At 35.2% G+C, this 21,631-nt stretch overlaps 2 protein-coding genes across 3 annotated transcripts; both read left to right on the top strand.

The window, feature by feature from the left end:
- Nucleotides 1-2,163: 2,163 nt before the first annotated feature.
- LOC111989179 ((E,E)-alpha-farnesene synthase) lies at nt 2,164-6,925 on the top strand. Of its 2 annotated transcripts, none has more exons than XM_024020969.2 (7): nt 2,164-2,380; nt 3,007-3,271; nt 3,420-3,771; nt 3,909-4,127; nt 5,651-5,795; nt 5,948-6,097; nt 6,466-6,925. In XM_024020969.2, exons 1-7 carry the CDS (start codon nt 2,225-2,227, stop codon nt 6,808-6,810), a joined length of 1,632 nt encoding a protein of 543 aa, XP_023876737.2. In that variant the 5' UTR covers nt 2,164-2,224; the 3' UTR covers nt 6,811-6,925. The 2 variants fall into 2 exon arrangements, with proteins under 2 accessions (XP_023876737.2, XP_065635530.1); XM_065779458.1 differs by having other exon boundaries at nt 5,948-6,196; nt 6,466-6,552.
- A 2,183-nt stretch (nt 6,926-9,108) lies between these two features.
- Nucleotides 9,109-10,929, top strand: LOC136070098 ((E,E)-alpha-farnesene synthase-like). The gene is made up of 3 exons (XM_065779481.1): nt 9,109-9,117; nt 10,004-10,252; nt 10,517-10,929. Exons 1-3 carry the CDS (start codon nt 9,109-9,111, stop codon nt 10,859-10,861), a joined length of 603 nt encoding a protein of 200 aa, XP_065635553.1. The 3' UTR covers nt 10,862-10,929.
- The last annotated feature ends 10,702 nt before the right edge of the window (nt 10,930-21,631 follow it).

Here is a 21,631-nt window from a genome sequence, read left to right as displayed (position 1 = left end):
AAGCTATGCGGTGTTGAGAAGAAAATTTCACTAACAAAAGAAGGAGATTACAAAGCCAAAAAGCTCTCAATCACTGGAGTCAAGTGACTAAAGAAACCTTAAAATCTTGAGATCAAAGTCACCGCTTAGAAGTTTATACAAAAAATACCAAAGAATAGAGAAGCCTATTCTAATTCTGTGCCACTAACATAATTGACAATAAATATATATATATATATATATATATTAGGTCTTGCCATAGTACAAGTGCCCTGTAAGGAATAATATTCCTTAAGTCGTTTAAGGCTTAATGCCTATTCAATTGGAGTCCATTACATGCCCAACACAAAATTACAGCTTACTTCCAGTACATTTTAAAAAATAATTTCTTTTTATTTTAATGATAGACTACTACATCAACCACTAATTAAATAAAAAGTAGAGATTAAAACCCACTACTACTTATTATTGTATATTTAAAATAAAATGACATGTCTAGTTAAAAATGTACTAGAGGTAAGCCAAACTCCAAAAGTATAACTTGGGAAGGAATAAAACATATGTGTCACAAGAGCACCTCAAATTTAAGCCACCAATTATAACAATTATTATCATTATTTCCACACAAAAAAAAAAAAGAAAAAAACCCCAAGTTTCAACATCCTCAAAATCTCTCACGACACTAATCAAATTGTTTCCCAACAAACACCTTAATTTCCAATAGTGCCCTTTTGGGTTGGAACATGTCTGTAAAAGCATTCCAACAAAAGCCAAATTAAATTTTCCAGGAAAGTTGGGTTGAAGTTTCCTCCCCAAACAGATTTAAAACATTTTCCTTTTAGTAAACTACAGTTGCAGGATGCTTAGGAACTTAAAGAGATCTCTCAAGATTCACTAGTCAACTAAATTGGGACAACATAGAATCAATACAAACTAGAAAAGTACTATGTTTACAATATTTTTATAACACTTTTACAACAAATTATACGTGGTTAGTTGTTATTGGTTCTAATTTGAATCTATAACTAAAATAACTTTTTTACTCCACCAATAACAACCCGTAACAATTTATCACTTAAGATTTGTTACGAAAGTATCATAATACACATCACTCACAGTGAGGGGAGAGAGGGGAAAGGGACAAATGTTGGGTAGGTAACAAGTTTTTCGTAAATTTATCCCTGTTTCTCTCTCTTGTTTGATTGGTGATTAGCATTTAGATTTTTTTTTTTTTTTTTTTTTTGGATTTTGTTTTGGGACCACATTTACAAAATATAAAAGCAAAAGATGTGTCTTTGTTTTTATTTTGACAATTGAGACAATACGTCCCTTATTTTGACAATTGAGGTCATATTCCATCCCATTGAACATTGAAGTAAGAATTGCGTTTCCAACTTTGACAACTATTTAGTCCTTCCTTTCTTTTTCATCTACTTCAAGGAGACTACGGCTCTGTGCTGACTGGAACCTAAGTCCACAACTTTGGTCTTTTATATATGTAAACAAGGTTTAGCTAGAGAATTAAGAATTCTTTTTTTTTTTTTTTAATACAAAATAGAAATTTTACTCTAGTCTAATCTAAGTATTTATGAGAGTGTAGAAGTAAAATCGGTAATACACATGCAATAACTACATAAAACTTAGCTAAGTTCTACAAGAACTCTAAGTTCGTAAACAAAAGAATAGAGAAAACCTCTCAAATTAAACTTTTATTAATAACAATTTAATAAATCACCACCTCCATGTAATTAAGGAGCATTTATTGAAAAAGTTCTCCTAACTCCTTTAAGAAAAAGAAATAACAAAGTGCTACTCACTACTAGAGAAAAGAAAGCAGCTTAATTAGGGAAATAAAAATAAATAAAATCCTAATTCAACTAGGAAGAGGAAAAAAAAAATGTCATAACTGATTTGCATCATCTTCATTGGGTTGGAAAAAAACTCGTTCTTGAGTTTTTGTTTTTGTTTTTGTTTTTGTTTTTTTTTTTTTTTTTTGCTATTTATTTTCAATTATTACTGAAATACTCCGCCACTCAACAATATGTGGCTCCGCCATTTCCTTTTAAGATAGAAGGACTTCCGTAGTTATTAGTTATGATCTCTTCTTATTTTTGTCATTTTGTATGCCTAATTGCCTATATAAAGCAGTCCAAAGTAGGTTTCGAAAATCCATCAACACTGCATTCCTCAACTCAAACTTTCTTAATTTTTCCTTTAGCTTTTCCTTTTGGGTGATTCCATCAATATGGATTGTAAGAAACAATTGCAATCTGTGCAGAAAACTTCATCATCCGAGATGAAGCCTCAAGCCAATGATATCGTACATGAACGAAGATCTGCCAATTATAAGCCAAACATATGGAACTATGATTACTTACAGTCTCTTTCTAGCATTTACGACGTAAGAATCCTTTCTAAATATATTCTATGAGAATATTATCGTGACTAGAGTTTTTGTGCCACAACTTTTACAACTTTTATGCGGTCAATATTTAGTAAATGTTTGTCCCTTTTATAAAGACTTACCATTTTTTTTTTTTCACAACTTTGATGTTGTGTCAACAGATTCTCTCACCTTCCATTTTGAAAAATAATTATGGCTTCTTTTTCTGTTCTATTTCATACTCTACCATGGAGAAATGATATTATGCAATTAGTTTCTATAGTGTAAAATATGACTCTTAACCCATTATTGTATTTGTTTCTCAAATTGTAACTCATCAATAGGGAATATAGGTGTGTGTAAATAGACCCCAAGTATTCAAGTTATTTCATTATGGATAGAGTATTTTTCCAAATCAATTTAAATGAATTTTTTGTTACTTATTTTATGACGATTCATAAGATCATTCACGTGTCATTTAAAAACTAAATCAATGGAATGACTAAAAGTGAATGTGGAGGTCGTAGGAATTTTGTTTCCTAAACTCTATCCTTTCATTATTGTCCATTCTCATTTTTAGAGAGCTCCTCTGCACGTAATTTTCACTAACACAATTAAGATTTGGGACGATGGTGTTTTTGCAGGGCCAAGAATATGAAAGACGGGTACAGAAGCTTAAAGAAGATGTAAGGATAATATTTGCGAATGCAGTGGACTCTGTGGCAACGTTTGAGCTGATCGACAGCGTAAACAAGTTAGGCCTAGCAAGCCACTTTGATATGGAAATCAAAGAGGCTCTAGACACCATTGCATCCACTAAGAAGAAAATTTCTAGTCCAGAAGAGGATCTCTACACTACTGCACTATGCTTTAGGCTTTTTAGGCAGCATGGCTATGAAGTTTCTCAAGGTAAAATAATCTTCGAATTTAGATCATGTCATTTATGTAGCCAATCCTAACTAATCTGTTGAAACCGACCCCAAAAAACTTAGAAACTAAAACTTGGTTGCTGTTTGAAGTCCTAATATCTAACACCAGTACATTCTGTGCAATTCAGATATGTTTAGAGGCTTCATGGATGAAAAAACTGGTTTTATCAAAGAAATGCTTGAGCTTTTGGAGGCTTCACAGTTGGGTTTAGAAGGTGAAAACATTCTGGATGTGGCTAGAGATTTCTCAACTGCAACTCTCAAAGAAAGCATTTCCAGTTTAGACAGTGACCTTGCCAAGCAAGTGGTCCATGTTTTGAAACTTCCATCACAAAGGAGAGTACAGTGGTTTGACGTCAAATGGCACATCAATTCATATGAGAAAGACATTCGCATGAACTCGAGCTTACTTGAACTTGCTAAACTTCATTTTGACATTGTTCAAGCCATACATCAAAAAGATCTTAGGGAGTCATCCAGGTAGCTTCCAAAGAATAATGTGATTTGTGAATATATATACATATATATGTTATACACCAAACTCACTTTGCATTGCACAAAATATTAATTAGCATGAAGAAAAAGAACTTAATTACTTGTACCTTTGTGTTATTTAGGTGGTGGAGAAATCTGGGGCTCACAAAGAACTTGAGTTTTGCAAGAGACAGACTAGCTGAAAGTTTTATGTGCTCAGTGGGCCTTGCTTTCGAGCCTGAGTACACATGTTTTAGAAAATGGCTTACGAAAGTCATTATTCTGATACTGATAATTGATGATGTTTATGATGTCGATGGCATATTAGAAGAACTAAAGCACTTCACAAATGCCGTAAATAGGTCAGCATTGCAGAATATCACTGCTGAAAACTTTCAATATAAAATAGGGTTAAATATACTTTTAGCCCGAAACTTTTGTGCTGGTTTCATTTTGGTCCTCACACAGTTTTTTGTTTTACTTTGGTCCTTGCTAATAAAATACTTATGGATCACATAACTATAATAAAAAATAAATAAACTACTTTAGGCAAAGCACTGTATCGCTTAACTAATACTTCCTAGTATTTTTTATGAAAATGTTTAGGATTAGATAAAAGTTTACTCTAAAAAGGTAATTTTCTTTTCTTTTTCTTCATCCCTCCCCCCTCCAGGTTTCTTTGCAACCAAGTAATTATTGTCAATTAGGTGTTGGCAAGGATAACAATGAAGCACACAAGTACGAAAATGAAACAAAAAATTTGTGTGAGGGCGCAAATGAAATCATCCCCAAAAATTGAGGACCAAAAATACTTTAAGGCCCTGTTTATTTCAATGTAAAAACATTTCAAGGAAAATTATTTGTTTTCCAATGTTTAGTTATTTTCCTAAAAATGCTCAAAAAATATTTGTTGGAGTTGGTCTCATATGAAAAATCATAAATTTCATATTTATATTTAATATAAATATATGAAATAAAAACTTTGATTTCCCACTTTAACATATTGATAAAATAACTTAAATCAACCTGCACAACCAAAATAAATTTTTTAAAAATTACACTAATAAGCATATTCAAAATAAGACTGCAACAACAAAAGTAAATAAAAATAATAATTAACAAAAGCTATCAACTGAACTAGCATTCCCAAGGCTAATTATGTACATACAAACAATTGAAACCTCTAAGTGATACTTACAAAGTTTTTTTGAGAAACTGTTAAAAGTTTGGAGTTGGTTCCCATAATTTTGAGGCATTACGTGATTATTTTGGAGGTTTTATAAGGTATTTTTATCATTTTAATGATTTTTTTTTTTTTTGGGTATTTCAATCATATTAGATTTGAAAATATTTGGGTCATTTTTTAGATTCAAGGCTATTTCAGTAGTTTTGAGCATATTTTGGTTATTTTGGAGATATTAGGGGTATTTTTGCCATTTTAGAAATTTTTACGATATATTTGTCATTTTAGATGTTTTAGAGGCATTTTTGTGGTTAGTTGTTATTTTGATATTTTGAAGGTTTCAATGGTGTTTTGGAGGTTTAAGGGTACATTTTCATTTTGAACAATTTGGTTATCTGTATCGTTTTTTAGTTTTCTATTCTTTTAAGAATGAAACAAGTCAAAACGTTTTACTCATCCCCTAAAACGAGTAATATATTTTCAATTGAAGAACATATTTTTTCTGCTCAATGGAAAATGATTTCGATTTTATCAAAATTTTCGACCATTCTAAAAGCTTGAAAACCCTTTTTTTTTTTTTTTTTTTTTTTTCATTTTTCGAAAGATATTTTATGCCAAAACAAAAAGGTCCTAAATCTATAAAATAGGCAAATAATTGTTTTACAACATTAAGAATTATTCTTACCAAAATATTTAATTCAGGTGGGATGTTAGTGAAACTCAACAGCTTCCAGAGTGCATGAAGACTTGCTTCCTAGCTCTCTACAATACTACTAATGAAATTGCTAATGAAATTCAAAAGGAGAAGGGTACTTGGAACCAAGTTTTACCTCATCTTAAAAAAGGGGTACTCATCTGTTCATCCTCCATAATAATTGGAATTTACTCATTTGGTCATTTTTCATCATGTTTAATTGGAATACATATATACACAATAGGTAAAGATCATCGTTATTGAAATTATAGTGAATATCTTTTTCTTTTTTTCTTTTTTAATAGTGGACAGATTTTTGTAATGCATTATTTGTGGAAGCAAAGTGGTACAACATGGGCTACACTCCATCCTTGCAAGAATATCTAAGTAATGGATGGATTTCATCGACTGCCCCATTACTTTTGGTCCACGAATTCTTTTCCATGGGTCATGAGGTAACAAATGGGATGGAAGATTTTCTGGAGAAAAACCAAGAAATTGTGTATAATATATCTATAATAATTTGACTTTGCAATGATTTGGGGACTTCAGTGGTAATTACTCTTTTCATATACAATATTTTTACAAACTATTGATGTAACTTTAGCATTTTCCAAATAATTATTGGTAGATAAAAATGTGATGTCATTGGCAAGTCTAGATTATAACTAGTAAGAATTCGTCATATCAATAATTTGTAAAAATATTATAAAATAGTCTATGGCCGTAGTAGTATTACTCATTCTTTATTGGTTATAGAGAACACTGATTAATTCTTATGTCCATATTAGAACAAACTAATTGGAATAGTAACTTGAAACAGGCTGAAAGAGCAAGAGGTGATGTTCCCTCATCAATCCTATGTTATATGAGAGAAGCTGATGTTTCAGAAGAAATTGCACAGAAGCACATCAAAGACATGATAAACAAGAGTTGGGAGAAAATAAATGGGCAATGCTTCAACCAATTGCCAATGCTGCAATCATTTGTCAATATTGCAACAAATAATGCTCGTGTGGCACATAGCCTTTACCAATATGGAGATGGGTTTGGGGTTCAAGACCGAGACACTTGGAAAAATATTGTGTCTTTACTGGTTGAACCTCTCTCGTGCTCTACCGAATTGAAATGTCAAATTATGGAAAATGGGTCAATTTGTCAGCTATGAATCTATGATGTTACAACTTAGAATTGCAATAACTCATTGGATGGTGACTTGAATAGCTAGGTTAAGTGCATGGCTTTGTCTCTACAATAATGCGATGAACGAGTGTTTGGATTGTAACGTGTAATCAATATTCAGTTCATAGTTAAATAAAAGTGCTTTTAAAACATTTATATTACTTTCTAAAAAAAGAAAAAAAACATTTATATTTGATTTTTTTTTTTTTTTTTTTGGTAGAAATGGAATGTATTAAAAGAACTAAACAACAGCCAAACTCTCAGGACAAAGTCTGTTTACAGAAAAACCACAGACATCATCCTCCAAAAAGGAAAGCAGGTCCACAGGTGGACTAGAAAAAATAGCAAAGTCATTCTCAAGGCCTATGCCTAATTTAGCTAAGAAGTCTGCACATCTATTGGCTTCTCTGTACACATGCCTAACTCTTGTTTGAGGAATTTGAGCAGTCAGCTGTCTGCAATCTTCCATAATAGAGTATAGAACAGTGTTAGTGCAGCTTTCCGAGTGAAAGGCATCAACTACAGCCTTTGCATCTACTTCAATGCACACGACTTGGGCTTGAATTTGCAGACAAAGGCGAAGGCCGTCCCGGAGAGCCCAAATCTCTGCCAAGAAGCTGGTAGCAGTCCCAATCTTCCTTGCAAATCCTATTACCCAATTGCCATTGCCATCTCTAATTAAACCACCACCTCCAGCCAACCCACAAGTTTCTGTTGTTGAACCATTAGTATTAAGAGTCAGCCACCCATCACACGGTTTCTCCCATCTTATACTCTTCAAGATCATCCTTTTGAGAGCTAGTTGATTGCAAGCGCAAAAAGCAAACTCCAAGGCACAGTCCAATATTGCTTTAGCCAAGTTTGGGTTCAAATTTTTATGCCCAAACACGTGCTGGTTCCTATCTTTCCAAATCATCCATATAGCAAAAAGAAACACTTGGAACCATGGAACGGCGCCAGGGCTGTGATGTTGACATGAATTGGCATTTGTGCTTAGCCATTCCTGCAGATTTTGGATAGAAAAAAAAGGGGTCTGTTACCTGCCTACCCAGCTGCTGCCAAATCCTTTTACTTACATGGTAGTCTCGCAGGGCATGAAGTATGGACTCTGCTTCAGTGTGACAAAGGGGGCAGTAGGCATCAACTTGAATTCCTCTAGTCATCAAACAGTGCTTCACTCCGATGCTATTATGCATGCATTTCCATACAAAGGCTTGAATTCTTGGCAAGGTCTTCAATCTCCAAATCCAATTGCCCTTAAAAGGAGCAACCCCTCTGGAGTCTATGGTTTGGAGATAAGCACTCTTAAGGTCAAACCCTCCTCTCGGAGAATACTTCCATGCTAATATGTCCTCCACTCGAGCAACAAGGGGGGTGGGCGTAGCTTTAAGCTCACCAATAATCTCACTAGGTAACACCATCTGGAGAGTACTCCAATTCCAGATGCCTGCATGATCTACAACATCCTTGAACTGTAACTTCGAAGCTTCCCAAGTCAAAGGACCCTAAGTAATATTCCTCAATGGCCTGAGAGTCGACCAACTATCATGCCAGAAATCAAGCTTACTTTCATATCCAGGCAGCCATCTAATACCCTTACTAAAAATCTCTTCCCCCTTCTTTAAGCCTTTCCAAGTTCTAGAACTCGGTAAGTAGCTAGCATTCCTGGAGCATAATCTTTGAGGGTTGCAATATTTTTGCCTAAGAACTTTAGCCCAAGGGGCCTTTGCCTCAGTGTGAAATCTCCAATTCAATTTTGCCAAAAGAGCCGTATTCCTTCCTTTAGCAGTTTGTAGGCGCAAACCCCCTTCTTCCTTTGGTTTGGTTATCTTTTGCCACCCCACCCAGTGCATTCTTCCCTTGCTCTCATCTGAACCCCATAAGAAGTTTCTGTTCACCCTATCAATTCCTTCCAAAACTCTTGCAAGTAGCTGGTTGCTTTGCATAACGTAGGCTGGAATTGCTGAAGATGATGCTTGAACAAGAACTATCCTTCCCGCCATGGATAGAAGATTGGCCTTCCACCCCGCCAACTTACTCTTCACTCTATCTAGCACAAAGTTAAAATCCTGGCTGCTGCCACCTTTGATGTTTTGATTGATATTTTCAACTCTTTGAGTGTCTGTGACCACTACGTACGATTTCTTTAATCTTGTTGATGTTGACTAGGAAACTCTAAAGTTATGGCTATGAAAAAAAAGATAAGAATCTCTGCAGTAATTTCGTACTACAATAACCACCAAAAGTATCATATTTGAGAGTGAAAAACAACAGAGATAGTGAGATGCCATTGGTATTGATTTTCTCTTTTATTTTTTCCATGGATCGAAAGGAGGTTAAAAAAATCATTTTTTATTTGAATGGAACTCCTTACCTAGGGTGTGTATATATATATATATATATATATACATATACATTGTTGAGAATTTGCCGTCAAGAAATAAGGAGATTTTTTTATATCAAAACATCAATTGAAAAAGTCATAGGAAAATTCTTGGACTACCTAGTAATTAAGAATGTGGAATAAGGAACCTCGAGAGGAGGCTACAAATGTTGCAAAATTAGCAGCAGTCGCTCATTGCGCAGGAGATCATCCTAGGTGCAAGAGACTAAAGAAGAAAGAAAAAATTACTTACAATATCTCTTCCATCTTCTAGATTTTCCAATTTCAGGCCTATTGTTTTGTGCTATCACATTAGTGCAAATATTTGTAATCTCTGTATGATTTAGTAAATTAATTCTCTTATCGTTTCATGGACATAAGCCATCTTCAAACCACTTAAATCCTTGATATTCTCCTTTCTTATTAGACTACTTGTTCCTTGATAATCTTCTAAAGTTCATACCTTGCTTTTCTTTTGAACTTGATTTTGCTGATAATAATTCAATTGCTCGATTTAGATCACAATAAATGCATGCCTTACTCTCTCACATAATAATAAATTTCATTAATTAATTAAATCTATAATAAAATTTACTATTCATGTGAAAGAAACCATGTATTTATTATGCTTCGTAAAACTGAACAATTACACTTTCGTTGATTGCATGGTTTTGACCCTNTACTCATTCGTTCATTTTTCATCATGTTTAATTGGAATACATATATACACAATAGGTAAAGATCATCATTATTGAAATTATAGTGAATATCTTTTTCTTTTTTTCTTTTTTAATAGTGGACAGATTTTTGTAATGCATTATTTGTGGAAGCAAAGTGGTACAACATGGGCTACACTCCATCCCTGCAAGAATATCTAAGTAATGGATGGATTTCATCGACTGCCCCATTACTTTTGGTCCACGAATTCTTTTCCATGGGACATGAGGTAACAAACGGGATGGAAGATTTTCTGGAGAAAAACCAAGAAATTGTGTATAATATATCTATAATAATTCGACTTTGCAATGATTTGGGGACTTCAGTGGTAATTACTCTTTCTTTATACAACATTTTTACAAAGTGTTGATGTAGCTTTAGCATTTTCTAAATAATTATTGGTAGATAAAAATGTGATGTCATTGGCAAGTCCAAATTAGAGCTAGTAAGAATTCGTCACATCAATAATTTGTAAAAATATTATAAAATAGTTTATGGTTGTAGTATTACTCATTCTTTATTGTATTGAGAACATTGATTAATTATTATGTCCATATTAGAACAAACTAATTGGAATAGTAACTTGAAACAGGTTGAGAGAGCAAGAGGTGATGTTCCCTCATCAATCCTATGTTATATGAGAGAAGCTGATGTTTCAGAAGAAATTGCACAGAAGCACATCAAAGACATGATAAACAAGAGTTGGAAGAAAATAAATGGGCAATGCTTCAACCAATTGCCAATGCTGCAATCATTTGTCAATATTGCAACAAATAATGCTCGTGTGGCACATAGCCTTTACCAATATGGAGATGGGTTTGGGGTTCAAGACCGGGACACTCGGAAAAATATTGTGTCTTTACTGGTCGAACCTCTCTCGTGCTCTACCGAATTGAAATGTCAAATTATGGAAAATGGGTCAATTTGTCAGCTATGAATCTATGATGTTACAACTTAGAATTGCAATAACTCACTGGATGGTGACTTGAATAGCTAGGTTAAGTGTATGGCTTTGTCTCTACAATAATGCGATGAACGAGTGTTTGGATTGTAACGTGTAATCAATATTCAGTTCATAGTTAAATAAAAGGGCTTTTAAAACATTTACATTTCTTTCTAAAAAAAAAAACATTTATATTTGATGTTTTGATTGATATTTTCGACTCTTTGAGTGTCTGTGACCACTACGTACGATTTCTTTAATCTTGTTGATGTTGACTAGGAAACTCTAAAGTTATGGCTATGAAAAAAAGATAAGAATTTCTGCAGTAATTTCGTACTACAATAACCACCAAAAGTATCATATTTGAGAGTGAAAAACAACAGAGATAATGAGATGCCATTGGTATTGATTTTTTCTTTTTTTTTTTCCATGGAACGAAAGGAGGTTAAAAAAATCGTTTTTTATTTGAATGGAACTCCTTACCTAGTGTGTGTGTGTATATATATATATATATACATATACATTGTTGAGAATTTGCCGTCAAGAAATAAGGAGATTTTTTTATATCAAAACATCAATTGAAAAAGTCATAGGAAAATTCTTGGACTACCTAGTAATTAAGAATGTGGAATAAGGAACCTCGAGAGGAGGCTACAAATGTTGCAAAATTAGCAGCAGTCGCTCATTGCGCAGGAGATCATCCTAGGTGCAAGAGACTAAAGAAGAAAGAAAATCTCTCTCTCTCTCTCTCTCTCTCTCTCTCTCTCTCTCTCTCTCTCTCTCTCTCTCTCTCTCTCTCTCTCTCTCTCTCTCTCTCTCTCTCTCTCTCTCTCTCTCTCTCTCTCTCTGTGGGGGAACTTTATTTAACCAAAGTCAAGCCATATGCAATAACCATGTACTGATGTGGCAATGTGTGCCTGACTTTGGTAAAATTGAGTTTTACTTTGAAATTTGAATTTGCTTTTGGTAAAATCAAGTTCCAAAAAGATATTATACAATTAAATAACTTGTTAAAGTGGCTGTTTTAGTTATATAATTCGGAAAAGGCTATTATATAACCAAAAAAATCTTTAGAAAAATATTCTCAAGTTTATTGTGCAAAACAACATTTAAAAAAAAAAAACACCCACTCTTCTCAGTTTTTGTGATTAAATAAGATATTTCATTTTTCACTCATAACAATATTCAAAATAATAAATAAAAAGGAATCAAAAGAACATTTAATTAAAAATATAGAAAATAAGAGAGTTTGATCATTGATGCAGGACCACCTGACAATGTGCCAAATAAAATAGAAATCATGCATGCTCCTAATTTGGTAGGGGCTGGCCATGAAGTATCAGAGACAAAGCTATAATGGGGTTAGGGGACTACGGGCACCACGGCCACTAATATTGAAAAAGGAGAACTGTCATTCGGTCCTATGAAATTGAGTGCAGTCTTTTTCTGTCGGTAAAGATCCCATGTCTCCGTGAGCCATTCTTCGGCCTTGTCTCCCTGGATTTTGAGGAATAAAATTTTCTACAAGTATATTTAAGGTTGATTTAGAATTTGGCTCAATAAAATTAAACTTTTCCCCCTCTAAACAAAATTCTTGACCCCTTATATAAAAAAATAGCTCAAATGACAACAAACAATCGTCTTAAATATCAAAATATTTAACAAGAAGCCTAGTTTTTACCCTTTCAAAAAAAAATGATAAGTGAAAAAAAAAGGGATAAACTACGTATTTAGGTCATATTCTTTAGATCATATTTTAATTTGGTTCCTAATATTTCAATTGTATCAATTTGGTCACTAATCTTTCAATGTCGTGTCAATATAATCCATACTGTTATATCTTGAATGGAAATTACTGACGTAACTAACAGCTAAAATAAAAAATTAGTTTATTGCCACATCAATGAATTTTTTTTTTTTGGTTAGCCACATCAACAATTTTCATCCAAAAAATAACAGTATGAACTAAATTGACATAACACTGAAATGTTAAGAACCAAATTAAAATATGGTTTTGCTCAAAAAAAAAAAAAATTAAAATATGGTATAAAAGATAGGTATCTGTTTACCCAAAAAAAGAAAACCATTTAAACGGAGTTGCTGAAGAGAGAGGCCATGAGAGGGTGAGTTTGAGTGTGTACTGGACACCATGCCGCTTTTGCCAACTGGCCGATCATCGTGCAGTGACACCTTGTCCACATAGTCGTCCAATCTGCTTGGTATTATCTATTTTCTCGCTTCTTTGATCTTGCGCTCTTTCAACTTATGTATGTGTGTCTTACTTTTTTTTTGGGATAATGGTAATTTTAGCACTTTCAAAGTTTGAATTGGCTGAAATATTTTAAAGAGTGCCGACTATGGGTGTGGTCGTGTGGGTGAGTTATGAGTGGATCTGTGTGGGTCAATGAGTTTATGTGTAACTTTAAAAGCTTGGGTTCTATAGCTTGCAAGTATTTCAAAGTGCAACAGAGGTCAAGTTTCAATGTCAGTGCTGCTGAATGTCTTTGGCTTTTTTTTTTTTTTGGTAATCTTAGAGCATTCACATCAGTTTCCTCAAATTTTTAGCTAAACTAACCCAAAAATCTCTAATTTTTCTAATTGGGGTCCTTGTATACAAGGAACCTTCTTATAAAGAGTAAATCTAGTGTCACAATAATTTTCACTACTTTTGCCACAACTTGCCTATGTAGCGAGTTGTAACGGCATTAGTATCCGGTCTCTCAAATGTAATATGTTGGTATATTTTAGTATCAAAGTCCCAAAATGAATCCTTATTCGGTCTTGTAATTGGAAAAAATTTACAATTGAGCTACAATGCCATCAAAAATTTATGATGACACTGTAGCTCAATTGTAAAAATAAAATATTCATTTTTATTTCTTCTTCCTCTTTCTCTCTAACTCACTTGTCTCTCTTTCTTGTACTCATTCCTCTCTCTTCTTCATCTTCTCTATTTTCTCTCCGTTTCTCCCTCTTCTATATCTGTTGGCGTGGTGGATTTGCTACCATGGGTAATGGGTTTGTTGGTCAGTGTGGTGGCATGGTTGTCGGCGAGATTGGGGTGGTGGGTTTGCTGCTATAGGTAATGGGTTTGCTAATCTGTGTGGTGGCATGGTTGTCAGCAAGATCAGACTAATGGGTTTCTAGATCGGCGTGGTGGCATGGTTGTCGGCGAGATCGGTGGTGGTTTTTTTTGTGGTTCTTGCGGTGGGTTTCTCTTGGTGGTTGTCGGCATGGGTTTCTCTTGGTGATTCTTGTGATGGTTGCTTTTTTGTGTTTTTTTTTTTTTTTTTTGAAGAAACTTTTGTGGTTCTTGTTGGTAGTAGGTTTGGTGGTTTTTTTAATGGGTTTTGGTGGTTGGCAAGGTGGTGGTTACTGGCCGGTGCCGTGATGGGTTTACTTGATGGTGGCTGGGTTTCTTTTCAAGGTGTCCTGGCTGGGTTTGCTTGGTGATTGTGGTAGTGAGTTTTCCTAGTGGTGGCTTAGTTTGTTTTAATTATTTTTTATGAAGAGGAAGAGAGATAGAGAGAGAGGAGAGAGGAGAGGAAAAGAGAGAAATCGGTGGTGAAATTAATATTTTAATGAATAGATGAGATAAATAAGAAATGGGATGTTGGGTATATTGTAAAATGGCATTGGATAATAGATAAAGTAGTTTTTGAGATGATAAAATGGGATATTTTGTAGAAAGCAAATGTAAATGCTCTAAGTGGTGGAAATAAAATTGTGGGTCCATAATTCCACTACTCACGAGTTGCCATGTGACAAAGTTATGAAATTAGTTGTGATTCTAGACTTACTCTCTTAGAAATACACTTTTCCCATTTCCCATACCCACCCATGTGATTTGCACTTCACCCTTAGTAAATTCCTTTACTTTTGTCATATCACTCTCTAGTAGGGTTAGGTGGGGCACATGGGAACCCAAAAATCTGATCTTGACTTTTCCATTTTTTTTTTTTTTAAACTGACTGGGATGTTACACTGACACCCTCTTGTTGGAGATTGAAAGAGGTTCATAGTGTTGATGTTGATCAATTCTTGAGAGAGAGAGAGAGAGAGAGAGAGAAGAGTCAGCGGGAAAAGAAGAGAAAAATAAATAAATTGATTTTATTGGAATAGCGAGAATACAAACTCACTCCTTGTGGCAAGGCAAAACTAAAAGTTAAATTTTATTTGGCAGTTTATTGAGATTGATGCTTAGGCTTTTAGTGAGTATTTAGCTATATTTTTAAGCTCAAGCTAGTTTATTGAGATTGATGNTTTTTTTTTTTTTTTAATTTGCGATGGGTTGTGGCTTGGTGGGTTTGTGTGGCTAATGGTAATGTTTGAGTTTTGGGCATGGTGGCTATAGGTATTGTGGTGGCTGTGGGTGTGATTGAGTTTTGATATTTTTGATGGCTGTTGGTATTGTGGTGGCTAGCAATGCGTAGGATTGTTGAGTTGAGAAAGAGAGACAAGAAGAGGAGAGAGGAAGAAAAAAAAAAAAAAAAAAAAAAAAAAAAAAAAAAAAAAAACCCCCCACAAAATTTCAACCTTAAACAAGAACCCAACAACCCGCCACTGCTAAGAAACACCCCATCGACAAAACCCATTCCAAAATCAACCCACCATTAAGATGAGAAAGAGCTGAGACAAACTGACACCATCACACAACCACCGCCACAACCCCAACAAACCCACAAAAAAACAAAAATGAGAAAGGAGAGAGAGTGATGGCAAAATGGAAAAGAGATCACCTTGAAGCTTTGGCTTTAGATTCGGTTGCAACTGAATAAATCATTTTTTTTTTTTTTTTTGTTAATTTATGTTGAAGAGAAGAGAATTTGGAGAAGAGGGATGGTTTTATGTGATGAGAGGGAGAAAAGAGAGCTGCTGGGCAAGGGCACGATGAGAGAAGAGAGATGGGTAGTAGGCATAGTGATAGAAGAGAGAAGATATAAAGAGGAAAGAGAAATAAATATTTTTTTAACAGAGAAGAGAGAGGCAATGAATAAATTAATTATTATTATTATTATTATTATTATTTTTTGTGTATAACTTCTAGCTACAGTAACTGCTATAAATAGCAGTTTATTGTAGGTAGAAGCTAAAATATTTTAGATTTAGCTCCTTTGATGTAGTGGGCTTTTTAGTGTTTATGGTGTTAAAATGACAACTTAGCACTTTTATGAGCCTTGATGTGAATACTTTTAGAGCATTCGCTGTTTCAAAAAAAAAAAAAAGTCATTTTGACACACTAAAAGCCTACTTTATTATTTTACTACATCATTTTACAGTATCTCATTCATTAGATGTTTTATCCTTCAATTCTATATATTAAAATAATATTTACAACACATTAAAATAATATATTAAACTACTCCCCCATCATCATCATCATCATCGTCATCATCATCATTATCATAATCAACAATCACCACCACCATGACTGCAACAACGCTGACAGCCACCACCGGCACAAACCCACATCCACCAACACCACCTTATAAAAGAAAATAAAAATAAAAAACCACAACCAGAAAAATTGTTGCGGCCACAACCACCAAAAAAAAAAAAAACCCACCAAAATCAACCCACATCTGCTGCCACCCACCAACATTAGCCCATCACAACCCATGAAAATCAACCCACAATTCACAACCACCAAAACAAAAAAACAAAAACAAAAAACTTAACCCACCACCAACCCACTGCATCCCACACACCTACCCACTGCCGTTGCCAACCCACCCACCCACCCACCCATCCTTTGGAACACAGTCACAGGTCGACCCTCCCACCATCGATTCCATACATCAAAACCCACCACCACCTAAAAAAAAAAAACACACAGCAACCAAAGATCTGAGTGAAAGAAGAAAAGAGTGAGAAGAAAAAACTAAGGGTGATGTCTGAGAGGAAGAGAGAAAAACAATGAGATTGAGAAGAAAAGAATGGAGAGGTTTGATGACTGAGGAAGAATGAGAGAGAAAAAAAATGAATAAAGTGATAAGAGAGGAGAGAGAAAAGAGAATAAAAAAATATTAAATCATTATACCATTTCTATCCATACGCTCTTATATTTGAGAGCGTATTGTTCACTCATGCCAAATTTTTTGGCATTTACAACACCTGATGAGATGGGCTTTTTGGTGTTTGGTGTGTCAAATGCCAAATATTTAGTATTTGACACACCTGATAGTGATGCTCTTACACACCTATTGTTTCTTATTTCATCCGAAGAAATAAAGTTCACTTAGGTTGGAGCATGGGTGAGTTTTATCTTTTAGTTTAGTCGAATAATTAATTACATAATGAAATAAAAGTGTAACATAAATTATTGCATAATAAGAACAAATAAATTTCTTTCAATATTTCATAGTTGAATAATGTCACATAAATGTTAATTATGTAGTTGAAAATTTATTGCGTTTGATATCTGAATTCCAAATTTGTCAATATCTCAATTATAGAAAATGTTAATATTCCAATTTCAAAAAAAATTCTCAAACAGCATTTCCAAATGTTGATATTAAGTGGATTTTCATTTTTTTTAATACTTCGCGACTCCCCTCCCTCCCTCCAACATTCTGGCTCAGTCTCTGATCCCATGCGAGGACAACTTCTACTTTTTCCTTAAACATATATACTATATAGGTTTGTAATAGAGTTTTGATTATTTGGAGCTCATGGTCGCTTAATTATCTCTTGAACATTCTTCAATAATAGCCCACGCATTACAATTTTCTTCCAATTTTCAACAACTAATTTCTTAGCCAAGTAAAATATGAAAATAAAATAAAAATTTTTTATAGCGTCCTAGTTTTCTTGTGACTAATCAACCCAAAAAATCAAAGATATCTACGCATATGATTTGATGGATTCTCAATCTCTCTCCGTTCCAAAGATACCTTACATTTTTTGTATACACTTCGTTTAGGAGACTAAATAAGGTCATTCATCTTTTCTTTTCTTTTTTCTTCTTTTCTTTTTCTAGATTTTGTTTCTATAAGTTGTAACCAATGGTAAGGTCTCACTCTCACCACACATCATTCACTCTATAATTTCACTCCCACATCAATCCTGTAAGAATATGTAAATTTATTCTCCAATTGCTCTTTTTCTAATCAAATATTTTAAATGTTGATGTTTTTATTGATCATTTTTGGCCGATCGTTGAGTTTGTAAGTTACAGTTTTAAATTAAATCAAGTTGGCCGGTTCTACCGCCATAGTTATCCATTATTTTGTGCATTTATACTCATTATTTTGAATTTATATGTTCCTAACTGTTTTACATCTATATTCTGATCACTCTTCATTTACTATTCATCATCTTCTCCAATTCCGTTGTTACTATTGTCTTTTGTTGGAAGGCTGAGCCTCCTATCTATCTGCTTTTATTCTTTGATTATTCGTTCATGTTGATCAATTGTTTCCCAGTTACCTGCTTCTTCTTGTTTTTGTTTTTATCCAGCCAGTTTGTTGCAGATGTGTACTGTTGAGACTTGTAAGACCGTGATCTGTGCCGTTGTCAACCCAGTCAGTCCAGTAAGTCCCCAGCTGAGTGTGTGTCCCGCAGTAAGTCCCGACGGATAGGGCCATAGGGAGTTATCTCAGTAAGGATTGTGGCAATAGGAGGTTGAGTTGCAAAGATTAGGCGATTGTCTTTTGTATACCCTGTTTCAGATCTAAGGATAGATCCAGAAGTTTGAGGTTAAAGGTAATTAGGTGGTAATTGTTTAACTAAGCTTTTAATCATGAATATTTGTTTAACTAAGCTTTTAATCATGAATATGAGGAGATTGTTTAGAAGTAACTCTTCTACCAGCCTCAGGTCATGTAGTACAACCCCTTCGGAGATTCCCCAGTCAGATGGTGTAATCAATTCTGAGAACTATGAAGTTTCAGATCTAGATCTAAAACTAGGAGATTGGAACATTCCCAAGGTTCCCACCAACAAGATCTACAAATCTTCTTGGACCCTTAAGAATGCCTTTAAAACCAGCTATTATGTCCGAACCATTGAAAAGGTATACAGTATCAACAAGGAGTACGAAACGTGCTACTTGTTACCTGAAGCAACCCTGGTTAAACACAAGAAGGATGATTTTCATTTCATCCACATAGGATTAGTCCAGGTAGGAGTCAAACCCTTAATCCAGAAAGGATTAAATGCCTCCATCCTCATGGCCCTTAGAGACACTCGTCATATAAGATTCAATGACAGCCTCTTAGGAACCATAGAAACCAGTCTTACCAATGGTCCTGTCCATTTTGACTGCTTTCCAAACTTTTCAGTGGCTTTGAGATCTCTGTACATCTTCATTCCTTCACTTCGAATGGTGCTGGAGATGTCTCCATAGGTTAGGTTATCATAATCTATGACACCTAAGGGGTTACACAGGGTTTCTTTAACCTTTTCTCCAAAAAGGGTAGGTAAACCATTGATGAACTTCTCCTTCCAAAATGGAGAATTCAATCAGTTCTGTGCATGACTCTGGTAGTAAACACATCTTCGTACCACCTAAAGTCTCCAAGAGTTTTACATCTAAGGTTACTCAACTGGTCGTAAATCCTAGATGTGATGTTGCTGGGTTTCCTACGAAGTGTTTCATGATCGTATAGACCAAGGTATTGACTCCGTCGGAATACCACATCCTCTGATGTCATCAAAGATGGGGAGGCCTTCCTCATCTTTCTGGACAGCATGCCTAATGTCTTCCCTAGAATCTTCCAAGGCAATTGTTCCACCATTGGAGGAGTTTACCTGTGAATCCTAAGGAAATGAGTCCTATGACCTCAGTATGGGATATGTCCTTCACTAGATGTAGTTATTGGCTACCATGGTCATATGCTGGAGTCTGTTAGTATTTCCTGTTCAGATAGGCCATCTATGTTCCATTCATAGAGTTTACTTGAAGAGACTGAAAATTGGGTATTAATTCCTTTCCTCGAATGGAGGTCAGGGGGTGTGGTCTGGATACCAATTTCTGGTTAGGCTAGTAGGGGTTACCTTTGGGTGGGTAAGCTTGTTAACCTAACACTTCTAAACTGGTTTCTAGGTGTTCTATTCCTTGTCACTTTCAGAGGAGGTTGTGCTAGAACTGCTAGAGCTGTGGATGTCTAAACAACTATTCTGTTGGTTTGAAACGGGGATCAACCTGGTTGAAGTATAACTGGAGGAGTAGACTGGTTCCTGCTTACTAGTTCTTCAAGCTTTTGGTTGACTATTTCTAAGGCTGTTTTGTCCTTAGATCTAAGGCTGGGTTGCTTAGTTGTAGGGAGCTTGACTAAAGGCTTTTCTAAGGCTTTGACAGGTTTGCTAGGGTTTCCTGGCTGGGGAACGACCTTGCTGTCTACCTTGTCTTCAAGTCTATCAAGCTGTTTTCCTATAACACCTAAACACTGGTTGGTGTAGTTGTTTTGCTCTATGACCTTCTTAACTACGTTTCTTCAGGAGTGGTAGGGGTTTTGAAGGGAGAGGCAACTAGATCTGTTCCACGGTGTTTGAAGACTACGGCTTCCTGTGGTGGATGATGAGATCTAACAACTTCTGGAGGGTTGGGTTTACCACTAGCGTCCTTGCTAGGGGGTTTTGTCCAATTGGTTTTTGTGAGAACACAAGTCTTCTTGTGCCACTCAAAGTGTTTTTCAAAGTATTCAAAGAAAGGGACATTACTGGATATCTCTTTCATGAAGGTCTGCCAATTTGCAAGAACTTCTTTCTTTTGTTCAAGGGTATGGTTGGCTCTATAGGCTTTCTTTTGAGTCTGTTTTTCTCTGACTCAAACTCATCACCTAGGGCATCCATATCAGGAGTGAACTCTTTCTGATACGCATGAGCTCATAATCAATTCCAGGTTCTTGCTGAAAGGATCTTGGGGTTCCTGTTGGTAGGGATTTACCATATCGCTACCTGTTGGTGAAGGGGTTTCTGCTTTTCTTTTCTTCCTCTCAACAACTGATTCTTTCTGGCTGTGTAACAGGGTGTGCTAACCTGGATTTGGTTGGACACCTTGGAGCTCTAGACTAAGTCTTTCTGGACTTGGAAAGGGTGCTAGAGGTCTGGATGTCTGGCATGAGATGCAGGTCTATTTTAAGAGAAATAGGATACTGCGGGAGGCTTTGGTGTAGATCACCAAAGATCTAAACCTGGGATCCTCATAACAAGATGGGGTGTAGGATGGTGAACCTACTGGTGGTCTTAACCTAGAATGGTCAAAGCTATTCTAACCGACCATCGGCTAGTTGCTGGACAAGTCTAGATCAGGTTCCTAGCAGTGTTCTGGATCTGATGATGGAAATTCTCATTTTCGATCATCCAATCATCTGGGAAAGTAACCTGAGACCATTTGGTCTTGGGAACCTGAATGTTAGCTTGGGTGTCTGTGGTCTGGATAGGGTAGTTTCACCTTTGGGGCTTTTGTCAAGTGCTTGAACATTGAAGTTCGTCTTCATGCACTTGTAATACACTCTATATATCAAGGCTACTGTCTGACTCGGGTAATGAAGGGTACCGAAGGTCTTGATATTGAGGGTGAGGGTTTTCATAACATGTGGGTCGTCAAGAGCCACTGAAAAGTTTGGAAAGCAGTCAAAATGGACAGGACCATTGGTAAGACTGGTTTCTATGGTTCCTAAGAGGCTGTCATTGAATCTTATATGACGAGTGTCTCTAAGGGCCATGAGGATGGAGGCATTTAATCCTTTCTGGATTAAGGGTTTGACTCCTACCTGGACTAATCCTATGTGGATGAAATGAAAATCATCCTTCTTGTGT

Source organism: Quercus suber, unplaced genomic scaffold, assembly GCF_002906115.3.
Source record: "Quercus suber isolate HL8 unplaced genomic scaffold, Cork oak 2.0 scaffold_209, whole genome shotgun sequence".
Lineage (NCBI taxonomy): Eukaryota > Viridiplantae > Streptophyta > Magnoliopsida > Fagales > Fagaceae > Quercus > Quercus suber.
The sequence above is the reverse complement of the archived record's forward strand: the minus strand, read 5'-3'. Positions and strand labels throughout refer to the sequence as shown.